The 24,694-nt window shown below is 45.2% G+C and overlaps 1 protein-coding gene across 3 annotated transcripts in view; it reads left to right on the forward strand.

Moving 5' to 3' along the window:
• The first annotated feature begins 521 nt into the window (after window positions 1–521).
• CCDC198 (coiled-coil domain containing 198) overlaps window positions 522–24,694 on the forward strand; it is a 34,670-nt gene continuing 10,497 nt past the window's right edge. Inside the window, exons 1-6 of one of the 3 annotated variants that reach the window (XM_073350005.1) lie at window positions 530–913; window positions 3,831–3,913; window positions 10,784–10,870; window positions 12,477–12,575; window positions 14,007–14,190; window positions 21,068–23,536. In XM_073350005.1, the coding sequence (XP_073206106.1) occupies window positions 688–913; window positions 3,831–3,913; window positions 10,784–10,870; window positions 12,477–12,575; window positions 14,007–14,190; window positions 21,068–21,315 (927 nt within the window). In that variant the 5' untranslated portion in view covers window positions 530–687 and the 3' untranslated portion in view covers window positions 21,316–23,536. Of the gene's footprint in view, window positions 914–3,830; window positions 3,994–10,783; window positions 10,871–12,476; window positions 12,576–14,006; window positions 14,191–21,067; window positions 23,537–24,694 lie in introns of those variants that run through there. The other 2 variants (XM_073350006.1, XM_073350007.1) reach the window with 2 other exon arrangements.

Below are 24,694 nucleotides of genomic sequence, written 5' to 3' on the forward strand. Positions count from 1 at the left end.
TGGGCCAAATTCTACTTTTGGTTACACTCATGCAAGTTGAGGGAAGTTACGGGGCCAGATACGCTGTCAGATACAACAGTATAACTCTAGAGTAAAGAATAAGTGGTTCCTCACTTTGGCAGTGCCTAAGTCCATTTCCTCTGCCTGCTAGCACTTCAAGGACAAAATTTCCTGAGTAAGATCAACGTTTTTACAAACCAGCTGGTCATAGCAGCAAAGGGAAACTTCTCAAGGCCAATCACTGGTTAAATGAGCAACTTTTAGTAAGAGTGTTTTAAGATGTAAATATTTATGGGAGAGAGGAAGATGCCCTGAGGCCATTATCTGATATTTGGTATTTACCTCAGACGTCTTTGGATTAGTTTAATATTCAATAGCAGCCAGCCTCTCATCTGCTCAAGGAAGTGGCCAGCCCAGGTCAATGTTTAACTGGGCTCACCAAATCTGGATTTAGGAAGGAAAGGCTTGGGGACAAATAGCCATGGAAACTGGCTTACCAGACACCCAATCAGCTCTGTGTGTGTGTATGGTCAGGCAGACCGTGAAAGTTGCCCTGGAGGGAACCTGGGAGCTTTATAAACAGGCTTTGCCTTCAAAGGGAGCCAAAGACACAGATCAGTGCTATGGTCAAGTCCAGGAACTACTGCACAGAGTCTTGTCATTCTTTGAATGTTGTAACTCAGTAAAATGGGCCTCAGCTACTCCAGGACTCATCATAAGGTGACAAAAGTGGCACCAGTGCAAACCAAAGAGGAGGTGCCTCCTTCCCTTTGCACTGCTGCGGTATGTGGACTTCACAGCACCCTGGACGAGAGAAGTTTATGGTCATTTGCAGCCATGGAGGAGAGAAATCCAGTGTTTCAAAGGCAGCTTCCACCCCTAAGAGAAACTCTGTATGGCAGATGCTCCACAGGTAACCTGGCCATGGATAAGCAACTGCCCTTTCTAGGGTGCTTGGTTTGGCTGATTATTTGTTCTTCGTGTTTTCTGTTGCCACATAGATATATGGCTCAGCAGAAAAACATTGCATTTGAACTAAGACAAATGGTAGAAAGCTGAAAGGTTCCCAAATGCAGTTGTGTGTGTGTGCATGTGTAGGTGTTATTCTAGGCATGTGTCTGTTTCTGACACTTCCTGAATATTACAGCATTGTGGGGGGAGGACATCATTTTTTTTAGCTTGTTTTAGAAAACTGTCTCAATTGTTTATTTACATCTCAAACAGCCCAGATCATGCTACCCTTGATTGCGAGAGTCATCCTTACACATGGAAGGCGTCCCATTGACCTTAACTTCAATGGGACTAGATGTGGAAGAGTTACAGGACAGGTCCTGAGGCGTACTTCTGGAGCGACCCCTTAATATGTTACTATACATCTCTGTGATGCATCTATAGTTATGTGATCCACACACAGCCCTGGGTTAAACCCAAAGAATTATTCACAGTTTGGACAAGGCGCTCAGCTGATGTAAATCAGAGCAGTAATAATAATATCAAGCTCTTACCTAGTGTTTTCCATCAGTAGATCTCACTGCACTTTACAGAAGAAGACGAGAAGCATCATGGAGCTCAGCTGATTTAGACCAGCTGAGGATCTAGACCAGAGTATGGGACACAGGCAGGAAACTGGAAACATTGCTTTGAATAACTGAGTAATACAAACTGTAAGGGAACCACCCTACCGGTTTTACATAATTGCGTCTCCTTTGGCTTCAGTGGGATTATTCAAATGAGCAAATGGCTGCAGGATTAGGCCCTAGCGTGTTTCTAACAGTGAATTCCATTGGAAGACACTGGTGTAACATGGCTTGGTGGGGTTGGATATTTCCCCCCTTCCATGCTACATATAGATAGTTACGCTAAGAGCACAAGAGGAAATGTACCGCTACCCTGGTAGCAGCGACATTTCAAAAGCAGAAAGGGTCTGGGAATGAATACGGACGGGCTCTGGATATGCAGCATGACATTTGCGGCACTTAAATAACTACTCCGTTCAGCAAAGAGCTAACCATTTGGTATTTAGCAAGTACATTTACAAAAAGTCATCTCTGGAAGTGTCATATTCCATTACATGTGCTGTTTTTGCTAATAAGAGCGGATCACATTTGAATGATGAATTAGCTGGAGCCACTGTCTAAACAAACAGATGTCTGCTACACAAAATGTTTTATTTCATTCATGGGGATTCATTTCAGCTTGTGTTAAGTTAAACTTTCTAAGAGCACGTTATTGAAGAGCAAAGGAGAAAACAAACAGTAGAATTTCTTAAATTTAGGCTGGGGCTTCGTATTACAGTCATACATCAGGGTCCCATCTCAAATCAGGGCCCGGTTGTGCTAGGCATTGTACAGACCTTTCAGTCAGCCCCTACCCTAAACTGCTTAGAGTCGAAATAGACTTTGATTATAAATTCTTTGGGGGCAGGGACCCTATTTCTGTCCTGAGCTTGTACAGCGCCTAACACAATGAGGTTCTGATTCATGACTGGCGCTCCTAGGTGCTACCTTGGTGACAGGGGATGGATCACTTGATGATTACCTGTTCTGTTCATTCCCTCTGAAGCACCTGGCATTGGCCACTATTGAAAGACAGCATACTGGGCTAAATGGACCTTTGGTCTGACTCAGTATGGCCGTTCTTATGTACCTCAAGCCAAATAAATTATTAATAAAGGTGGGAGTGGAATGAGGGTCAGACAAAGGCGAAATGACTTACCCAACTTCATACAGCAGGTCAGCTCAATATCAGATCTGGAACAGAACTCAGGTCCTCCTGAGTCCCATTCTGCTAACCCATCCACTGCATCTAAGTCCTAGTCCTGAGTTTATGTGGCATCTAATATTTTAATATTTCACTGTCTTTGTATTTCTACTTCACCATCAGAAATTGTTTAGGCACTAACTAGCCCTATGGACTTAAGAACAGTAGTTTCTAAACAGCAGAGTTTCGCAATCTGAGTTATAAGCTGCTTTTCCCCCTATATACTTACTGGCTGCTAAATATTTTCTCTTGAAAAGTCAGGTATTTGGGATTTTTTCCACTAAAGTGTGAAATGTATTTAGATCAGCAAATGTCTCTAGTTCCTTACTTGTTAAACACTTGATAAAGCTTAATTCTGTGTTCAATAAATAAACATTGTATGTGTGTCCGGTAGAGCTGAGCTAGTCTTGTAATCAGAAGAATTCATCCTCTCTATCAGACATGGAATATCTGTGAGCAGATCAATTTTCTCAAATGCATTTGTTCTTCAGAATAATCAGTAAGCCTCCTTGAGATTTTTCCTCTGTGGATTGAACACAGACCCTTCTCAGTGAGCATTTTCTTTTACTGGTGGGGGCTGACTTAATTCCAGCTGAAAACAATGGGAAGATTCCCTATACCTTCCCTGGGGGTGGGATAAAGTCCTAACTTGGTTGCGACTGGCCAGGTGAATCAGATGGCCTTGTTTCTATTCCCTGCGTGTAGAGTCAAGCACAGATACTCAAACATGTCCACTTAAATGTCTGTTTTCCACATGTGATTTTCCATTTTTATCGGTGCCAGTAATAGCTGATAGCAAGAATGTCTGTGGAAAGCGAAGGACGTGAGCATGGATAAAGGGAATTCATTGACAGGTTTGAGCAAGTATCCAGGGAAGATTTTTTGCTGGTATTCAGCTCTGGTGTCCGGTGGACACATTTTTTTCCCATGTGCTGTTGTATTTTGGGAGCATGTTACACTATAACTAGAAGGTCATGAAGCTTTTGCGTAATAAAGTCTAATAGTTAATGATCAATTTGAGATTGTATTAAACCTGTTATTGGCTTCTTCTCCTTCTCTGTTCCTTTAAGTGCCCAGACCCATTTCATTTGACATCATGATGGAAAAGGGAGAAACAAGTATTATTAAACAGCATCCACCTCGAAGACTCCAAGTAAGATGAATTTAAAGAGCTACCTAAGGAGTTACTTGGATTTAATGGGAACATCCCATGTTAACTGTAAACATGCCCGGGTATGTCTTGTTCTTTTTGTAATCTGATAGAGTAAAGCCATCAGAATGAAGTATATTGGTAAGAAATTATAGCTCTGCTGATCATTATTTCTCACTCACAATTATTTAAATGAAGGTATTTTGTGAAGAGAGTGGGTTGGATTTACACTCGTGTCACTCCATTTACGTCAGTGGCCTTACTCCTGATTCACACCGTGTAAAAGGGAAGCAGTCCCAGCTTTTAAGAAATGCCAAACAGCCTGACTATATAAAAATAGGCTTCCTTTGTCTGTCCGTCTACCTGTCCTTCTGCAAGTCTGTGCACCACAGCCCTCTATTGGATGGGCCGTCAGAGCTGCTAGAGTGTGAGAGCTCAAGTCTCCTCCCAGTAGAGGAGCCAGAGTGAATAGAAACCCAATGCTACCCACTAATGTGCTTTTTTTCTAGCTCTCTTCTTAAATGGTCTCCCTCGTTGTAGCATCTGGGCACCGCCCGGTCTTTAATGGACTTTATCCTCATCACACCCCATGAGGCAGCCCTGTTTTACAGGTGGGGAACTGAGCCGCCAACGATTGGACAGCTTGCCTACTGTCAGACAGGAAATCTGGGCCAGAGCTGGGCATTGTAACCAGGTCTCCCCAGATCCATCCGAGTGCCTTAGCTAGAGGTCCATCCTTCCTGCCTTCCACACATTGACTAACTAGAGATTCGTGCAAATGCTAGAACTGCTTTTAATGGTGAAAGATTCTTTTTGATGGGGGTAAGGAAGGTGCAGCGCTGCTGTTAAATTCAGTTTTCTACCAGGCCAAGTGCAGCTTCCAATGAAGACAGTTAAGAAGATCTGTTAAATTCTGCATTTCTGCCATCGAATAGCTGAGCACTGACTCTGTGTGTTATTAGATTGATAGTTTGATTAAATCTTTATATCAAACTGGAAAATATTTTGCCTTTTGAAGAGCATGCTGGTTTTGGTATTTGATGGTAAACAGTGAGATACTCAAAACACTTATTTTTATCACATGGGCCTCAATCTCAAACACTCCATGGAGCTTTACTCACGTGAGTCATCCCATTACAGTTATATTATCAAGTCAATGGGACAGCATGTGTAAGTCAAGTTATTCATAGATTTGAAGGCCAGAAAGGACCATTCGTTCATCTGGTCTGATCTTCTGTGTATCACGCCTGTACATCTCACCCAGTTACCCTGGTATTGAGCCCATAATTTGGGTTTGGCTAAAGCATGTCTTCCAGAAAAGCATCTAGAAACAGGCCATTCAATTAGCATTTACATAGAAATATTCTACCTGCAGCATGCTCATCCTGCTCTTTAGCTTTAGAGATCCACTGACCTTGTATCCCCTGGAGAGAGCAGAGATTATGAGCTTTGTGAGCTGGCTAGGGGGAATCTCCAGCTGGCAGAGAACTGGGGTAACTGCTCCACATCATCCTCTCCCATAGATAGAGTGGAGTAGGTGGGTGTAGCTGGAGTGTCCCTGTGCTCTGGTAATCCCTAAGTACCAGAATGGTCTCTTGGGTTCATAGGCAATGGAGTGCAATTTAGAGCAGCTTGGAGGTTGCTCTAAGTTGCACCAGGCAACTAGCCCTTGCCACCCCCAAGGTTAGGGAGTAGGTCCCACTCGAGTCCTGCACTGTTTGCGGACTCCACCCTTTACTCTATGGGCAACATCACTGCCAAAGGTTGGCATGCTTGTAAACTGTGAAGGAGCTTTCCCTTAAAGTGACAAGTCATGCTCTGGAGCCAGACTACCCACAGATAGCTTTGTGGATGGCCCAAGAGCATTTGATTCATTTAGTCTTTAAGTGCCTAATAAATTTTCTTCCTTAGCTTCCCCTCCTCCCCGCTCCCTCATGAAAACCAGACTTTGAACAGGGTCAGTCTTAGGGAAAACGGCACCCTGGGCAAACTTGTATTTTGGCACCCCTGGCCCCTGCTCACTCCCTGGGTTCCACACCCAGTCTCCCAAGCCCCAACTGCCTCCCCTGGCCCCTCACCTATCCCCCCATTGCCTCTAGGCCCCACTGCCTTTCCCCCATTGCCCTGAGCTCCCTTCTGTGGCCTCACACTCCAGGCCTGTCCCGTTCCTTGCCTCTTGACCACAGCACCCCCCTGACCATGGCACCTTGGGCGGTCACCCACCCATAAGGCCAGCCCTGACTTAAAGAAGTATAATATTTTCCTAACTAATCCTCGCTTTACTTGAGCAGTTTCTAACGGGCCAGGCTTGAATGAGTACCTAGCAGCAGCTGTGCTTGGCCGTAAAATCCCTGCCCTGCCAATATCTCTGATGATTACTTTCAGTCCTCTCTCTAGAGCCATGACTGTGAGCCAGCGAGAAAGGAGAAGGGAAAATACCCATCCTGAGCGCAAGATCCAGCCTCTTATTAAACGGCCATCTAATGCTAACAGAGGGTTTTACAGAGTGGAACAATTAGGAACATAAGCACTGCCAGACTGGATGGGACCCCCGGTCCGTCTTGTCCAGTGCCCTGTCTCTGACAGTGGTCAGCACCAGGTGCTTCAGTGCAAGAAGGTGCAAGAACTCCACAGACGGCAGATGTGGAACAGCCTGCCCCCCATTGGATCAGAATGATACTTAATGTAAGGGGCAGATTATGCTCAAGGGTGTCAGAGCCTTCCCAAAAGTGGGGGGCCTGAGGAGTGGGGGCCTGTCCTTCCTCTTCCTCTGAGGCTCTGCCCCTCCCCCAGGAGGCCCCTCCTCTTATCCCCAAGGCCCCGCTCCTGGACAAGCCGCGGTGGGCTGGCACCAAAAGCAGCCCCCTGCCCGTGTCCCCGGTCCCCGGACCTCCTGCCCAGGGTGGAGGGACTCAGGCTCCCCACAGCTGCCCATGTGGCTCTTACCATGGCCAGGCTGTGGCTCTGAGCAGCCCCCACCCCCGGCGGGAGCCGGGTCAGCGACAGAGCCGCGTGGGCAGCTGTAGGGAGCCGGTGTGGAGTCGTGGACCCTCCACCTCCACCAGCCCTGGGCTGGGCAGGGAGCCGGGGGTGGGAATGGTGGAGGGTCCATGTGGCTCCCACAACTTCCCGGGTTCCCTGGCCGAGCTCCACCAGCTGCCTGCTGGCCTGGCTGGGGGGTGGATCCTGAGGGGGAAGAGAAGAGGAAGGAGGTGGGGTCTGCCCTGGAGAAAAGTGGACAGGTCAGGCCCACCACTTTCAAAACTGGGAGGGCCCTGGCCCCCTGACCCACCCTGTTCCAGTGCCACTGATTATGCTACCTCTGCCTGCTGCAGGGTTCTTAACACCTTCCTCAGAAGTAGCTGCCATATTGGGAACATGGGTCTGATGCAGTAAGTTTAAAAACTATATGACCGTTGGTTAGCATATGAATATTGTTAATAGTATTTATTACCTAGAGATTTTATTATCCCCCCCCTCCATTTCCATGCTTGTTCTAATGCCACTAGACACTGTCATCAAAATAGAACAGCAGTGTCCTTTCCTGGACAAACATTTTCCGTAATACATAACAAAATGGAGCAGGAAGATTCTCCCTTTTCAAGAGGTATTGGAAGATTCCAACTGTGGTCTGGGTCCTGAGGAAGAATCTGTGAAATTTACAAAGGTGCAAGAAGAGGTCAGATTTCCTTCCACTCAGCAAAACTGAACTTTAAAGCCTGAACCTTCTCCTTCCTCTTGGCCATAGTAGGATCAGCTAATAGATTAGTGAGTTTATCTGCCTGCCGCTAGTAACATTATATTCACTGCTATGGTGGCACTAGTGAAAGATTTACAGCCTGGACTATAATTTGTAGTTAGACAAGGTGGGTTAGGTAATATCTTTTATTGGATCAACTTCTGTTGGTGAGAGAGACAAGCTTTCAAGCTACACAGAGCTCTACTTCAGGTCTGACCTGAAGAAAAGCTCTGTGTGTGGCTCAAAAGCTTGTCTCTCTCACCAACAGAAGTTGGCCCAATAAAAGATATTAGAGAGGCAAGGGGAGGGAGCAAGGTGATATCCTGCGACGGACCGACACAGCTGCAACTACACTGCATACTGTAATTTGTGGTGTTCGTTGCTGCCATTTAGTGTCATCTCTTAAATTAGTACAACTTCAGATTAGTTTTTCAGGCACTAAAGAAAATAGTGTAAATGGAGACACGAGGGGTGGGCAAGAAAAAAAGCCACAGGACACTTTTTTATTAGGACAAATTTGTGAGAGGCAGGATTGCCCTGTGGTTAAGGCACTGGCTTGAGATTTAGGAGACCTGGGCTCAATTCCTGGCTCTTTGTGATCATTGGTAAGTCATCGTAGGCCCAGATCCTTCAAGGTACCTAACTCTCAGCTTGGCCTCAGGCCCCAATTCAGAAATGCACTTAAGCACATGTTTCAGTTCATCCCCGCGTTGGGCAATATTTAAGCATGTGCATAATTAGTGTCATGAATACACATGGTGGCTTTAATCTCTCTGGCCCCAGGCCTTAAAGGGTCCCATTGACGCACGTCAGGAACAGCATAAGAGTCACAGAAAGGACCTCTGCCATATACCATAGGAGGCTCAGAGGTTTATAGCAGCATTGCCACTGGTTCTAGGATGAACTACCAAGAGTAGGAGGAATATTACTGGAAGAAGAAATGACCATTACAATCAGGTCTGCAAGGCTGATCTGAAGCCCATCCAAAACAATGAAGATTTTCCCATTGACTGCTGTGGGCTTGGAATTGGGTCCTGAGTGTCTTTGTAGTGGGTTGTTTTTGTTTTGGCTCCATCCAACCTAACAATGCCAGTGAAAAAAGCAACAAGGACTCAACTCTGAATTTTCCTGTGTGCTTTAAGTGATAACCTTTTTATGACTAAGTTACTACCTTTATTTCTTTGCAAATCAAGAAGTCCTTGCACTGATTCATTATATCTGGCTAAAGTACAGTCACAGATTAGGGCATGTTAGTACACCTGGAAGTTAATGTCCAGCATTAAGTATGAGTCCACTCTTCTTCCCATTGACGGCATTGACAAGATGCCTACTGGCTTTTATGGGAGCAGGATTGGGAACCTCAATGCCACAAACAGGTACTAGAGATTCCTCTATTACCCCTCTGCAGTTTTGCCCATTTTAAGCAGGTATCTTAATTCCTTAAAAAGAAACTCCAAACTCAGCTGTCTGTAAAGTGCTCTGAAGTTTTTAACCTTGATGGCAGCTATCGGTTCAAACACAACTGTATGGTACTTAGCTTTAATAAAAGAGCCGAGACTACAGTTGCTTGGAAATTTTCCATCAATAGACATTTTGATGGGGAAAAAGAAGTCATGGAGAAATTTTCTGGTCAGCATTATTAAGAAATAAAAAGTGTGCTTTCATGTGAATAAAATGATCCTGATTTTGCGTCCCTCCCTCACCTCAAATAATACCTTACACCATGAGAAGTCCCACTGAATAAGGTCCTACTGAACATAAACATTAGAAGAGAAGCAGCGTGTGTGATGGATATGGTAATTTCCCACCATATCACTGGGAGATCTTCCTGTATTAAGGCTGTGTGTCATTGTGGGGCAAGGATTGTCTAATTCTATGGGGGAGGGTTGCCATAACCCACCAAGAGCTAAGAAGATGTTGGGGGTAATTAGGCAAATTCACTCAGTTTGTGACACCTCCAGAGAGCTACCACCACTTGGAGAGGCTCACGTAAACTGGTTCAATCTGGATTCTCCAGAGACCAACAGACAAAGAAAGGACTTTGGGATAAATAGCCTGAGTTGAAATGAACTCTATGGCCATTTTTTCAATGGACAGGAACTTCTGTCCAGCAGGGGCCCCAAACCTTCCTAGGAGGGGTTGGAAGGACCTTGGCCTCCTGAGGCCCCATGAGACTGATGGGTGACCTCAGGTAAGATGTTAGCATTCATATAGGAACTCTGTTTTTAATGTTTTTGCTGTAGTGTTTACCCCTTAAGAATAAATGTGCTTGCTTAGAAAGAGCTGTGTGGAAACTCCTAGCAGGGGGCAATAACACTGTTAATAGCCTCTGAAGAAAAAGAAAAGCGCAACACAGAGTGTCTAAGCCATCTGGCTTGCTGGGGATATCACAGTGTAGGCAGGGAACCATGCAGCCTGGTATAACCCTGGTCAGGAGGGAGAGAGGGGTAGGTCTCTGCCCAAGAGACGTTATAGCTAGGAGCCTAGAGTGGAACACGGAGGGGAGTATAAGTGGAGGAGCCCTGAACTGTGACAGCATGGCCTAGCAGATAGGGCCATAGACTAGGATTCAGGAGAGTAGGCATCTATTCTTGGCTCTGCCACTGATCTGCTGCATCACCTTGGGCAAGTCACTTCACCACTCCATGCCTCAGTTTCCCTTGAAGCCCTACATCTGTTTCAACTGTAAGCTCTTTGAGGCAGGGATTGTCTCTTGCTGTGTGTAAGTACAACATCTAGAGTACTAAGGCACCAATAGGCGCTACTGTGATACAAACACATGGTAATAAGAACAATCCATCGGAAAAGAAGCACACATCTTTAAAGTTTAGATTGTGTTGCTTTAACACAAACTCAGGTGTTTCTCCTCAGTTCTGTCAACTCACACTATGGCCCTCCATGAATAAATGCCAACAGATGCTGAGATCCAAAGAGATCTTGGATTCTTTATTAAGGATGCTCCACACCCATCCCCCCAGGCCCTAACTGCATCCCCTGGCCTCTCACCTATCCCCCCAGTGCCCCTAGGCCCCACGGCCTAGGGGCAATGGGGCCTAAGAGTTAATGTCTGGCTTTTATGTTTTACGATCGCATGGCATGAGGAACGCTGACTGTTAGAAATATTGGACTTGCAGAAGCTGGAACCCACTGACCTTCCGCAAGTAATCACTTCTGAAAAGCTCCTCAGCCAGCAGGAAGGGGCAGCAGCCCAAAAAGCAAAGGTGGGTGTTCCCACAATACAGGTAAAACTGGCACAGTTGCACCATTACCTTGCACAGCATGCTGGGAAATTCAAGTAGCCCGCAGTTTTCCAGACATGTGCTTTGATCATTTACAGGGCTTGGTCTAAAGCTCACTGAAGTCAGTGCGAGTCTTCCACTGACTTCAATGGGCTTTAGATCAAGTCCATAGTCAGCCACTTCCCACCAGGCGTGCTGTGCCCCTCTCTCTCGCTAGCCACTTATGAGAGGTCTCATTTTAAGGCCAAATAGTCTTCTCTATTATGCTCACATAACCCCATCAAAGCCAACATGGTTGCAACCATGCAAGTGAGAACAGACCATGTGGTTGTTTATCCCAGGTGTTCTCAGCTTCGGCTAGCCAAGAGCTGCACTGGTGAGCAGACTGGCTGCAACAATGTGTATATGGGAGGGAAGGGGAGGAGGGCAGAAATTTGACATGTGAAAAAAGTTTGACCAGCTCTTTTGGGAAGTTGTCTGGGGCCAGAGCGTTCCATTTAGGGCTGGATCCTGGTTACATCGAAGTCAAAAGTTAACTTCCTTTGGACTCTGGGGGCAGTAGTAAGGCCTCTTACTGGTGCAAAATAAGAGATTGCAACCTCCCTCATCTTTAATTTTGAGCAGCCTGGCAGATGGGATCTAGCTAAAGCAATTGCAGTGTAGCATCAGTAAGCCAAGGGGTCAAAACGACATTCACTAATATGGAGCCCCACTTGAGGCTCAGATCCTCAGAGGTACTTAGGTGCCTCACTCCCATTGATTTCGTCAGGAGTTAGACATCAGAAGCATTCAGGTGGTCTGGATGTTAGGGCCTGATGTTCAGAAGTGCTTTCAGCACCTGGCTTCCCCCAGCAGGCAAACCACATTCTCTGTGTGTGGTAATTGTCCTCACAGTGCTACAGTGAGATTGCACAGGGTTTTACAGCTGTAGCGTTCCTTTCGTTTTAACCGCTCAATGGGCTTTTTGCTAATCGACTTTAGTGAGTGCTTCCGATGCCCAGAATCTTTGAAAAAAATTGGCTGTCTCCAGGTGAGCATTCAGGAATGTGCCTCGTGGGAGGTGCAGCTTTCCGCTTAATATACTCCGTAAAAATCAGAACCATAGCACAACCGCTAGTGATAGTTATCTAGCAGAGCAAGAGGAGAACAGGGAGAATGCAGTATTCTCAACCCCAGTCACTCACAAATGATGAGCCATGCCCCCCCAACATGAGATTTTAAAAATCTCATTATTTAAAAGTCCGTAATCTGGGGGCTCTTCTAATTTTTCACCAGCTGTTGGCCAATTTGGGAGTCACATTTTTAAACTTCTCTGCAACCAGGAGGGCCAGAAACGGTTTGGGGTTGTTGTTGTTTTTTTTTAATGTAAACTGAGATTTTTAAGTAATTACCTGATCCCAAGAGTTGGAGCTTTAAGAAAAACACCAAATATTGAGAGACTTGCAATAACATTGACAGAGTTGGCAACAGACCTCTGTATCTGGTAAGCGGCCTCTTCATGCATTGAGGGGAATGGGGTTGGATTTTATAGCTGTGAGCCAGTGAGTTTGTTTCAAGCATTGCATTTTTTTTTTAAATACTGTGCAAGGAGCTGGAGAAGCGAGTGCAAACTGCAAAATATACGTCTGGAAGACGACAGCACTTACACAAGCTGCAGATGTTAGAAATGAACCGCAAGCGAGAAGAGGTAAAGCCGCAATCTTGTTGGATTTTGAAGATGTTTGAAAGAGGGAACTGGAATGATAAAATCCATGCTTGGGTGAACTCAGCCTGTAGGTCTGGTGGTCCAGCTGCTGTTGCATCTGGATTCAGATCAGGAAGGGAGATGCTCAGACTCATTTCTCTACCTGGCTGGGTTCTATATTACCAGCCTTTGTCTTCATTGTCTCTCTTGTGGCTGCTCCTTTGTCCTCACCTTTGTATTTGAATTTCCTCCCTGTGTAGTGGTTGCCATTGTGCCACCCACTACTCAACTGGAAAAGTGAAATGAATGATTTTCTGATGACATCCAAGCCATGTACTGAATCACAGAGACAGTGGGAGCTGGTACCTTGCCTTAGAAACCATCCATGGTGCCTGAAGAGCAGTTCTCTGGGCCACGTTCTCCTCTGTTATCGTGTCATCCATTGACTCCAGTGGGACTGGATTGATGTAACCAATTATTTGACCTTCAGTATGTGTATCTGTTGATGCTTTGGAGAACAGAAGCCTTGTGTTCATCTCAGAACTTACACTGTGTCCCTCTGCCAGTAGGGAGCATGCTGGCTTACGTGTATTATGCCCCCACTAGTTGTCCCCTTGAGGGCCCACTGTGGTAGCAGCTGCTAGAGTTATTCCAGTGGCTCAAGTGATAATGGCATATGAAGTGCTGGAGATCCCACGTTCAGTCCTGCCTGGTGGATGTTGTTTTAAATACCCTTTTCCTCCCTCTCCTCAAGGCAGAGTCATGCCTTATGAGAGACAGTGTTTCTCAGTGGGCAGAGCACTGGACAGAGTAAGGAGACCTGGGTTTTTTTCCTAGCTCTGCTGGATGACCTTGGGCACATGCTTTCAGTTTCCCATCTGTAAAATGGGGATAATGAGAGTTTGTAAAGCATTTCAAGACCTTCAGAAGAAAGGTGCTAGACAAGAGCTTGGTTTTCTGTATTTTTCGTAATTTACGTGGTGGGAATGAGGCCAAGAATATCAGTATGGGGGGGCGGGGGAAGGAAGCACAGATCTTAGTATTTTTATTCAGATGGTCTCAGATAACAGTTGAATCTAATATCTGTTATTTCCTGGAAAAGCTGAGCAATTATTCCTGATTTGAAATATTTGACCACTGTCTGTGGATGACCTGAGTGTGACGGGTTCCCCACCCCCTCAGGCTGGTGGGTCAGTGAGCTCAGTGATACCCCAGTTCCAGATGGCCCCCCAGGGGGGAACCCATTACACTAAGAACTCAGCCATATTTGCAATCTGACAGGGCCCGATTCTGCAAACTTGTATTTGAGCTCGTAAAATTATTCAAGTGCCTATTTGTTTGCAGAATTAGGCCATAAGCCTAAAGGAATGCTGAGTTTAGATGTTAAACCCTTGGAAAACGAGTTACCTATTTACTCCTCTATTGCTCATACAGATGAATCATTTACAAAGCCAGGAGGAACTGCAGAAAAGTCTCCACAGGGAGGAAAAAATCAACAAACAAAAAACAAGGGAGCTCAAGGCTAAGAAAGTCCTCAAAAATCTTCAGAGAAACAATTGCTCTGAAGGTGAAGACCTTGTCCCCGTTGAGCATGATCAAACTTTTAATGGAGACCATGGTAAGTAGAGTCATTTTCCCATGAGATGTAAACTTATTTGATGTTTGGAAGTTTCACTTTATGCAAGCCAGTGACTGGGGGCCCTAAACCCCTGCAACTGTTCAGTCTCCTGGAATGCACCCTACATGTTGTAAAGATGGAGTTCAGAAGGGCCTCCAGGAAGCAGAATTAAATATGGCAGCATTGCAATAAGTCAGGGAGCCTCATAGGGAGGAACCTCTGAACCTTCTTAGTTAATGGCTTCTAAATAGGTAAAAGCAACCACAACTCTGGGCCCAAGTTTAGGACCTATTTAGTTCTCTGCCTGGCCTCCTCTTTCACATATGTGAGGAAAAGCAGCCTGACTGTGACCCCACGCTGTCTGTCTCCCTTTACAAAAACGTTCCACAGTAAGGATCCAAAATACTCTGGAGCAAATCTTCAGCTCCATTGCCCCTTTCTGCCACTCTGGCGATATGAAGGGGCCATAAAGTTACCCTAACTGGGCAGCGGAGATTCTGTTCCCCCTTCCCCTGCACCCCGAACCTCTGCCATATTGGTATGTGGTGGGCATTCATGGGGAATCACTGGAGTCCTGCTGTGTTCCAGTGGTCCTCAGCACTGCCCCTGGGGACCCGTAACAAGCTGCTACATGTTAGAGGAGCCTCAGAACTACTCTAACGTGTGAACAGGCGGGGGAATACCAGTCAGCATCACCTCCAAGGGATCAGAAAGTGCAAAACCAGCATGCAGCCCGCTCTGCCCCCTCCTCTTGGGTCCCGCGCTGACTCCAGCTTGGCCAGAGCCAGGGACTGGGCCCTACGTCTCTCGGTACTGACACTGTGGGATTGGTATCTATCTCTGTAGAGTGCATGACTCTTAGGCGGTATTAGAGTGTTTACTTTCTAAGAGTTACCAGTGACTAATTAAGACATGCCCAGTTAATTTGGCCACCAACTTGAGTTACTATGGCTGTTTCTTCATTGTAACACACAGACATTTATATCAGGAAAAACAAAGCAAAATACCTGCCCACCATAATAGAAAAGGACTGATTTCCCTGCATGGCACTGGGCCGAGTTCATCCCTGGCGCCAGTACATGGACCTGCACTATGTAAAACTCCTGTATGGTTGCAATAATTAGCATACTGTAGAACAGAGTTTCTCAAACTGTGGTCCATGGACCACCAGTGGTCCACAAGCTCCATTCAGGTGGTCCGTGGATAGTTTCCTCTAAGGTGCGTGTCTGGGCGGCTGCACACGAGAGAATGACGGGCCACCCACCTAATTAGTGGAGCCGTGCAGGAGCCTGGAGAAGATTGCATATGTAAGGTGGGGTGGTGGCCTTGGGGGGGAACAGGGGTTAGGTGGGAGGGGGCAGTGGAGTGAGAAGAGGAGGTGGGGGAATTTGGGATGTGCAGGGCTGAGGCGGCCAGAGAAAGAGGCGACTTTCCCCAGCTTCAGGGCTGTGGCTGCCATGGAGAGATGGCCCTCCTTCCTGCCTCAGCTCTGTGGCTGCCGTGGCAGGGGAGAGACCCACCTCCTTCCCAGCCCCAGCTCGGGGGCTGCCGTGGGAGGGGAGAGACCCACCTCTTTCCCAGTCCCAGCTCGGAGGCTGCCGTGGGAGGGGAGAGATCCATCTCTTTCCCAGTCCCAGCTCGGGGGCTGCCACGGTGGGGGAGAGACAGCACATCCATCGCATTAGAAAGGTAAGACTACGGATATTAAAATATGAGTTGTGTGCTTTTATTTGCAGACCAAAAAAATGTTAATTATTATTAACTTTTTTTTCATAGAATGCTTTTATCCAAAACGCTTTACAATAATTAGCAATGGTACAAACAACATTTGGAAAGATCATTAAGTAGTCCAAGACCCTCAGCAATTTTCAAGTGGCCCGCGAAAAAAAAAAGTTTGAGAACTACTGCGTGTAGAAGAGGGGACTCAAGGCTTGTTCACTCCCTTGTTGTGGAACTTGGTATAGCAGGCTCTCCTTCCCCCTCCCCCCGCCTCCAGCCAGGTCACTTATAGCTTCCCCGTAGCCCCTTCAGGGTAACCGAAAGTCCAACAAACAGTCTCAAGCCAAGTCTTCGGCCGGAGTTCTGAAACAGCATTTGTTTCACCTCTGGTCCCTGGGATCTTTGCACTCCCTTTTCCAGTGGCTGGTGGGGAGCCCAGGTCCTCCAGCAACTTTTTTGGGTTCAAAAAAGAACTAGATAAATTCATGGAGGATCGGTCTATCAATGGCTATTAGACAGGATGGGCAGGGATGGTGTCCCTAGCCTCTGCCAGAAGCTGGGAATGGGCGACAAGGGATGGATCACTTGATGATTCCCTGTTCTGTTCATTCCCTCTGGGGCACCTGGCACTGGCCACTGTCGGAAGACAGGATACTGGGCTAGATGGACCTTTGGTCTGACCCAGTACGGCCGTTCTCATGTTCTCCCTCTTCTCTGAGCTCCAGCCCAGGGCCCTTTGAGAAAATAAATGCAAAAAGGAGGAGACAGACAAGGGGCCTGATCCTGTACCTGTTTGGGGCAGGCTTTTCCAGTTCTCTGAACTTTCTCTGCCCTATGCTGACTGGCTGTTTGCTTCAACCTTCCCCCTCGTCCTCTGTGTCACCCCACACCTGCCCCTCTTACCCTCCTCTTCCCTGCCCTGTCCCCCTCACCCACTTCCCTTCACTGTCTCCTCTCCCTTCCCTTTTCTGTCCATTTAGCTGATCCTCTCCTAAATATATGCAGATAAAGGAAACAAAATGAGAGAAAACCCCCCATGGAACTGACATGACATTTGCTGCCATCACATTGTTCACATTGTGTGTCCTACCCCTTCCCGCAGCCTCTGGCTGTCTATATGGTAATCTCTTTGGGGCAGCATCTGTCTCTTTGTTGCATTTGTGCAGCACCTAGCACAATGCAGTCTGGGGCCATGCCTAGGGCTCGTAGGCTCTGCGATAATACAAGTACCAAACAGTTGCTCTTTGCTAGGTCTCTGGATTCTCTCGCTGATGCAGTGTAACTGTGACAGGTTCGATCTAAATGGAAAAGCACCAGGTTTAAGATGGATTCCGGTACCAGATGACATGGTCACATGTCCTGTGAGACCCCAAGCCTTCATTCTTCCTGGCCTGACTCACAGGAAGGCTTGCAAGTCAACAGAGCCATCTACAGTCAATTGTCCTGGTTAATGGGAGCCATCAAGATTCCAAACCACCATCAATGGCCCATACTTTGCATAATTACAATAGGACCTCAGAGTTATATTTCGTATTTCTAGTTTCAGATACAAGAATGATCCATTCGTACAAATAGGATGAGCACACTCAGTAGATTATAAGCTTTGTAATGATACCTTACAAGAGACCTTTTGCATGGAGCATATTCCAGTTACATTATATTCACACTCATTAGCATATTTTCATAAAATCATATAGAGTGCAACGTCACAGTAACATGTAATGATTTTGCTTCCTTAGCCTTGCTGGGGAAGAGAAAGGAGCAAAAGCAGCGATAAGTTAGACTTCTAGGAAAACATTGTGGGCATAACAAAAAAAAAAGGGGGCTCCCAGAAATTCTGCTTATGTTTTCAACATCATAGTTGTCCACATTTCAAACAAGTCTGTCCAGTTTGTACTCACGTCTCCTTAGCAATGGGATGGTGTCACGGGGCGCAGTCCTCATCGCTAGACAGGTGCCTCCTCCTGGTCATGCTGGGGATTAGCTCGAGTCCAACACTCACATCTGCCCACCAGCGCTCTGTCTCTGCTCCCACCTACGGCTCCTCCCTCGGCTCCCAGAACTGCAGCATCCTCTTTGCGATTCAGCCCTCCAGCTAGGTCATCATCTCTGTTTCTGCCTTCCGGGGGGGGGGAGGGGGGAAGAAGAGAAAGGGAGGGGGTAAAGTGCATATCACTGTCCTATTGCCCAGCCACTTTTCCGGTGGCGAGAGTGGCGGGGGGGTGGAGAAAACCTGGCCCTGCCCAGCCACTACTCCAGGCCCTAACCCAGGGATTTTGTAAATAGCAGCCTCTTGCAGCTCCTCTGTAACCTCTGTCAATGTGGCTCTGTTTTCCTGGTCCACTTCCCCATGGCCCCAGCACCTTCTTCACCCTCACCTCAGGGCCCTCAGCTGCTCAGTCCTAGGAGCCAGTCACTGCTCTGTCCAAGGTGCTTCTAGTTCTCTCAGTCCTCCAGGGGTGCAGTCCTTACTCCCTGGGCTCCTAGCAGCAACTGATCCTACTTTGCTCTGCAGCTCCCTTTTATCTGAGCCTGCTGGGCCTGGATGTCTCCCTGCAATTCCCGCCTGATTGGCTGTGTTTCACGCAGCCTCTCTGGGTCCCTTGGAGGATTCCCCTCCATTGCTTCTTCTGGGACAGGGCATGAGAAACCCCATCTATGCCGGTGTGGGGTAGGTACCCCATCACAGATGGGTATAGTTTTTGGTGTGTAGGTGCATGAGGGTCTCCGTGGATGAATGGCTCTGTCTGTAGAGTTGGAGTGCCAAGGTCCAGGCTCCACTTTCCATCCTATGTGAGCCCTCAGCACAGGCTTCTGCTGGCCATCTGCATAGGGCTGAATTTCACCTTAGCCTCATGCCCTGGATGAAAGTGAGTGTGAATCTGAGATCAGATTCAGGCCCACTATCTCTAGGGGAAGAACCCCAAAGACTCAGGAGTCCTGCCGGACCAGAGCGGAAGGGGACTCGCGGCTGAATACTGCTGGCAAAAGATATTTTAATTAGATAGCTGTCTAATAAAGATAGCTTTATTGTCCTAAAGAAACCCTTTAAAGTGCACCCTGTGGTTTCTGGTACACTTTGGTTAAACCTTTAATTACAGGCTGTCTCTAGTAGATGCCTAGTTTTTACTGATTGGTTGGATGGTCACGCAAGGCACATTCTACTGTATAGGCATATTAATGTGGAACAAAGATCACTGCATTCACAGGTCATGCCAGGACCACATTGCTCAGAGAGTGTGCTAAAAATAACACAAGCTGAAATTCGGATAGCTAGGAGAGTGCAACCTGCCTCCTGATGGAATACCTTGAACTAAGCCCTTGCGACTGAAGGGCTGGAGTCAGCCAAGGACAGCAAACCCTGAAGTGATGCTGTTCCACAGAGAGGCCTTTGAGACTGAGGAGAGTCTGATTCCTTTTGATGAAGAGTTTGTGCGGATGGCTCTGCTCATTCCATGTACATGTGTCCCTTGGTAGAACTCAATATAGCAGTGACTCCGCCATGGCCTGCCTGTCAGGATGCATTGTAGTCAGCCGTCGATTACGCTATACATATGGGACAGCCCTAGCAATTAATACAAATTCGCGGTGGAGCAGGCTCCTCTCCCTCTCATTCATTTGATGAAGAACTCATTCTGAACTGCTTCTCTGAGACCTTTAACTCTGTTTATGTTTTTTTCAAAGTACTCAAGGGCCTGATTCAGATCTCACTTGTCAATGGCATAAATCCAGAGTAACTTCAATGAAGTTAATGTAGATATACAAGTGTGAGATGTGAATCAGGTGTAACACCGACGGACTCTGTTCGTCGGCAAACAGGAGCGAACCTGGGACTTCGGGAGCGAAATGCATGAGCCTCTACTGCATGAGCTAAAAGCCCCATGGCCCTTAGCTAAACCATTACTAAACCATGCTGCCTCTTATCACACCATATATTTAATAATTATGCACCTAAAAATATAGAGCTCAACCCTGCCTGGTGTTCAGCACTCTGGCCTGAGCCTGCAAAGTATATAGGAACTTGGGCTTGACTTCATTGCAGCTAGTCATGTGCATGAAGTTAAGCATGTACATAACTATCTTGTTAGATCAGGGCCATCGTGCTCCACAGCTTTTGGGGCCAGTTCACACCACTTATGGAAAAAGGTTCTGAGACTGAACAAAGGTTGTACATAAAAGTATAAAATCTCCCCCCTTTATCACTAAATATAAAAACAATATTTGGTTTAAAATGTGGAAACAGCATAATAAATAGAGGTGGGTGACATTTTTTGGTCAAAACTTTTCAGCGAAAAATGCAGATTCAGTGACCTTGAAATATTTTGTAAATTCATGTCCATTTGCTGAATTGTTCATTTAAAATAGTCTGGCAACATCAGACCATTTCATTTGGTCATTTTCAACTTTTTGATTTTTCGGTTCAAAAGGACTTTTTATTTCAAATTTTCCTTTAATTTTATTTTTTAAAAATCCAAAAAACAATTGAAAATGGTTGAAATCAAAATGAAACGTTTTGATTTTGTTGAGACAAAAGGTTTCATTGTCTGGAATAAAAAAAAGTCAATGTTTGAATTCACCAACATTTTTTAAAAAAATTTGTTTTCAGTCTGACCTGAAACATTTTGTTAAAATTTTTCAAAGTTGCCAATGAACCAAAAAAATCTATTCTTCAACCAGCTCTAATAATAAACATGGCATTCTAGTACTGGAGTTATTCCAGAATGTATCTGTTGTGCCTTGTGCTCTTTACACAACAACAATATGAAGAAAGCACAATGGGCACATTTCTATTCAAATAATCATTTTTACTAAATATTTATGAACATTCAGAACCTAACTACATACAGATGGCCACATTAGCTGGTTTCTGTTGGCTTCTTGAACATAAAACATGGTGAGCACCATTAGAAGGCTCATAAACTATTTAAAGGGACATTATCCTTTTCCTATATGCTACGGCATCTAACACTTACAGTCTGAGAATCTTTTTTACATAAGGAGAGAAAAGAAAAATAATAGTTTGATCTGCACACATTTTGGAATTGGGCCCTGGGTTCCTCTGATGTGATTCCACCAACCCTCAGTAAGTCCTTGATAACCCCTCTGCAATTGGGTGTGCAACCCAGAATAATTAAGAAGATGGTTTTCTTGTTTTTAGGAAATACATGGGATGGAGAATTCTTGGAGCCACACGAGATGGCTGAATCCTATCCCAGTCAGAGCAGTAAAGTGGAAATGTGGTTCGTAAAGCATCAGGATCCAAGAGATCTATTCTGGGACAGCTCTAGCACTGATTCAGATGACTGGAAAAGAGAAGAGAGAAAGCTGGGTCACAAACCTGCACTAGTGAGAACCAAGACAGAGAGAATCCCTCTGTTTGATGAGTTCTTTGATAAGGAATTCTAACTGCAAACGATCCGGATGGGACTGGAGTCATGCATTGAAAAAACTCAGCTCTCTGATTATGCTTTAAACCCACTGGATGGATAGCCTGATGCTGTTAAGAATTACTTCTTTTGTGAAGTAAATAGTTTGTGCAAGTATGAAGAAATACAAAGGAACACTGCAGATACGGATATGACTAAACCCATTTATCTTTGCAGGTCTCGAAGGGCCACCATTGTGAAGGTGCATCTGTTTTGTGGAAAGATATAATGAGAAATTCAGGGGAATATACAACAATATACTGGAACTGAAATTATTTATCATGCAGCTGTTTTAACGCAGCTAAGATGGGGGTACATAGGGGAATGCCACTGAACAAGAAATAAAGGGTAACATTAGTCGTACACTCCTGAGACAGGCAAAATGCCTATTGATTTTGGCAGGAGTTTTGTGTGAGTTTGGATTGTAGGATCAGATGACCCAACTCTCAGGAGAATTACTCCCTCCTCTTGTCTCGTCCCCCTGCTCACCTTATTACCTTTGCTCTGCCACCTTCTCTTTTAAGAGCCTCTTTGGGGGAGAAACATCTTCAAGGTAGCTCATAGGCCCTAGCCTGGCACATCCTCACCCTTTTGTCCTATTGAAATTTACATGTACCTAAGCACAGGCGCAAGAGGAATTGTGGAACTAACAAAACTCCTGCCTTACCTTGCCATTCAGTCACACTGTGACCTCGCCATCCTTCTGTCAGTATGTCATCTAATTAGCACAAGATCTGCAAGTGACCTTTGGTTGGATTCTGACTGCACTTATACCAGCATAACTTCGTTGACTTCATTAGAACTACTCCTGATTTATAAAGATATCAGGGCACAGTTAGGCCTGTTGCCACCATCTGTCTATAAAGAACCTAGCAACAAACAGTAAATAAAGATAATTGATCCTAAACCCACATTCCTTTCCCACAATTTTCAACCTCTTTTATCCTTCAAATTAGGACATTTATTGTCTATATACTTAGACAGCCCCATCGTTGTAATGCTGAGCAACTCACAAACAATGAATTTAGCTCACAGCATCCTTGTTAGGTAGCTCAGTATTACAATTCCTATTTTACAGATGTGGACTCATATAGAGAAATATTATGGTTGGGATTTTCATAGAAGTCTAGGGGAGTTAGATACCCACCGCCAACTGTATTTCATTGGGATTTGGGTCTTTAACTCCCTTAGGCTCTTTTCAAATTCCCAGCCTAAGTGGCTTGGCCAGGGTCAGAAAGTCTGTAGCGGAGACTAGATTTGAATCCAGATATCCTGAGTTCCAGTTCAGAGTCTTAACTGTAGGCTTGTACTTCCTTATCCCCTCTATCCATGCATGTAACTGCCATGTAATGAGGTGGACTAGATTGTCACAATGGTTCCTTCTGGCTTTATAATCTATGAATTTTTGCATCTCTGCCTGCTTCAACCATGAGAAAATAACTGACACTGTCCCAAAAGTTCAGACTACGTACAGTGATTTCATGACAAAACCCCTACAAAGCAAACTGAAACAAAATCAAATCAAATGTTAAAATTAAACCAAAAAAAGAGATTAATTTTGAGAAGACAACAATGTAAATAGTAAAGGTAGCTAATGACTAACGACTGTTTTACTTGGGTTCTATGTTTTAAAATAAATACCTCTGTGAACGCTTTCCAGATCTCACTTAACCACCATGAATAGGAAAATATTGTGAAAGCTTTATTAGGTATAGACAAAAGTCAATGGTTTAATGGGATGGAACAATTAACCTGGCACTGGGCTATACATCTGTCCTCTGAATGATTCCACATATTTCCCTCTTGTGTTCCCATCTGTCAACAATTAAGCTATAATGGGTGGAAATGCAATTTATCCTAGACAGTGCTGATTAGTTTAGCGATAGTTGGGTTGCAAGCATATGGAAACACTGCACACCAATAGGAATATGTGGAATAATCAGCCCTTGTCACATGTTTTATAGGAGGGAAAGATAGGTAACATTAATGAATCAAAATGATTATGTCTGACATACACTTATCTATGGGGGAAATGTTTGCTGTTTTTCTTGTAGTCCAGAGTTCTTTGATGCCAATCATGACAAATTTCAAATGTATTGATTTATTCTAAACAATTGTAACCTGTACAGAAGCAGACTACAACTCATTTTTACTCTGATACTTTCTAACACTGGAAATTAAAATGCTTTCCTTTCTGTTGAGCCTGGAATTTAGAGTCTCCTACACAGACACATATACACCAGCTATAGCTCCACAAAAGAATTTTGATTGTAGTGGTTATCTTTGGAGAGCCACGGATTTCAGATGGTGGCTACCTTCCTATAATTTTAAAGGTGTGTCATTATGATTGGCTATTTATACTGGGTGAAATTCACCCCAAAGAGAGGGGTAAATTTCACCTAGTAAGAACATCCACACACAACACCAGCACATAACACTGGCCAATTTTGCCTTCTATTTGGCATACCCTCATTCATTATAATTCTAATGCAACAGAAACCCTCATATCTGCTTTAGGAGACATAACTCCACTCACGCCTTAACATAATGGAAGAAGTGTCATCAGGAGCATGCATAACTTTGGGAGCTGTCTGTAGTTTAATGACTAGTACGAGCTCATCTGTTTTTCAGTGCTCTGTCACTTATGTGTTTATCAGTGTCGCAGTGCAATAATGGGGTATTTTTAAAAGAGGAAATAGATTTCTGGAGGACATTTTCTACCAGTTCTTAAGAATGTTAAAGCTCAAGTGCAACCCTAACATGAAAATCTGATGTAAGCACAGATGTATTCAATGATAAAAAGCTGTGTTAATGTAGAGTTAAGATTGCTGGATGGTATGTCATCCCATTGCACAACACTGAATTGAGCAAAACTCAAACTTCTGAAAACCAGGAAATGGAGAATTAAGGTTGCCCATGCAACCTTAACTCTGCTTTTGTTCAGCAATGTCCCAATACACCCTGTGACCACACCTATCTTTACTCTGCCAGCCCCATTCACGCTTACCCACAAAATCCCATGTAACACTATTAAAGGACAAAAATGAAAAAAAAATTGGCAGTACTAACTTGTGTTGGGGTATAAAAATGTATCTCAAAGAAAGTATCTTTGTCTGGTCTAGAGAGGAATGGTCTAGAGTGAAAGTTCTGCCATTCACTGAGGTGGTCCACTGTTATGGACATACATGTATTAGTGGTCTGGTAGAGTCTGTGGGATACTAGTACTGTGCTTCATCGACAATAAACCTGGCTGGGTGCCTTTGTCCCTTAACAAATCTTGTAGTCATTGGGTGGTTCATTTGAGCTCTGCCGTGCCAGCTGTCTGCGCAGGCCTGGGGCGGCACGCAGAGGGAACACAC

This window comes from Lepidochelys kempii, chromosome 6 (genome assembly GCF_965140265.1).
Source record: "Lepidochelys kempii isolate rLepKem1 chromosome 6, rLepKem1.hap2, whole genome shotgun sequence".
Lineage (NCBI taxonomy): Eukaryota > Metazoa > Chordata > Testudines > Cheloniidae > Lepidochelys > Lepidochelys kempii.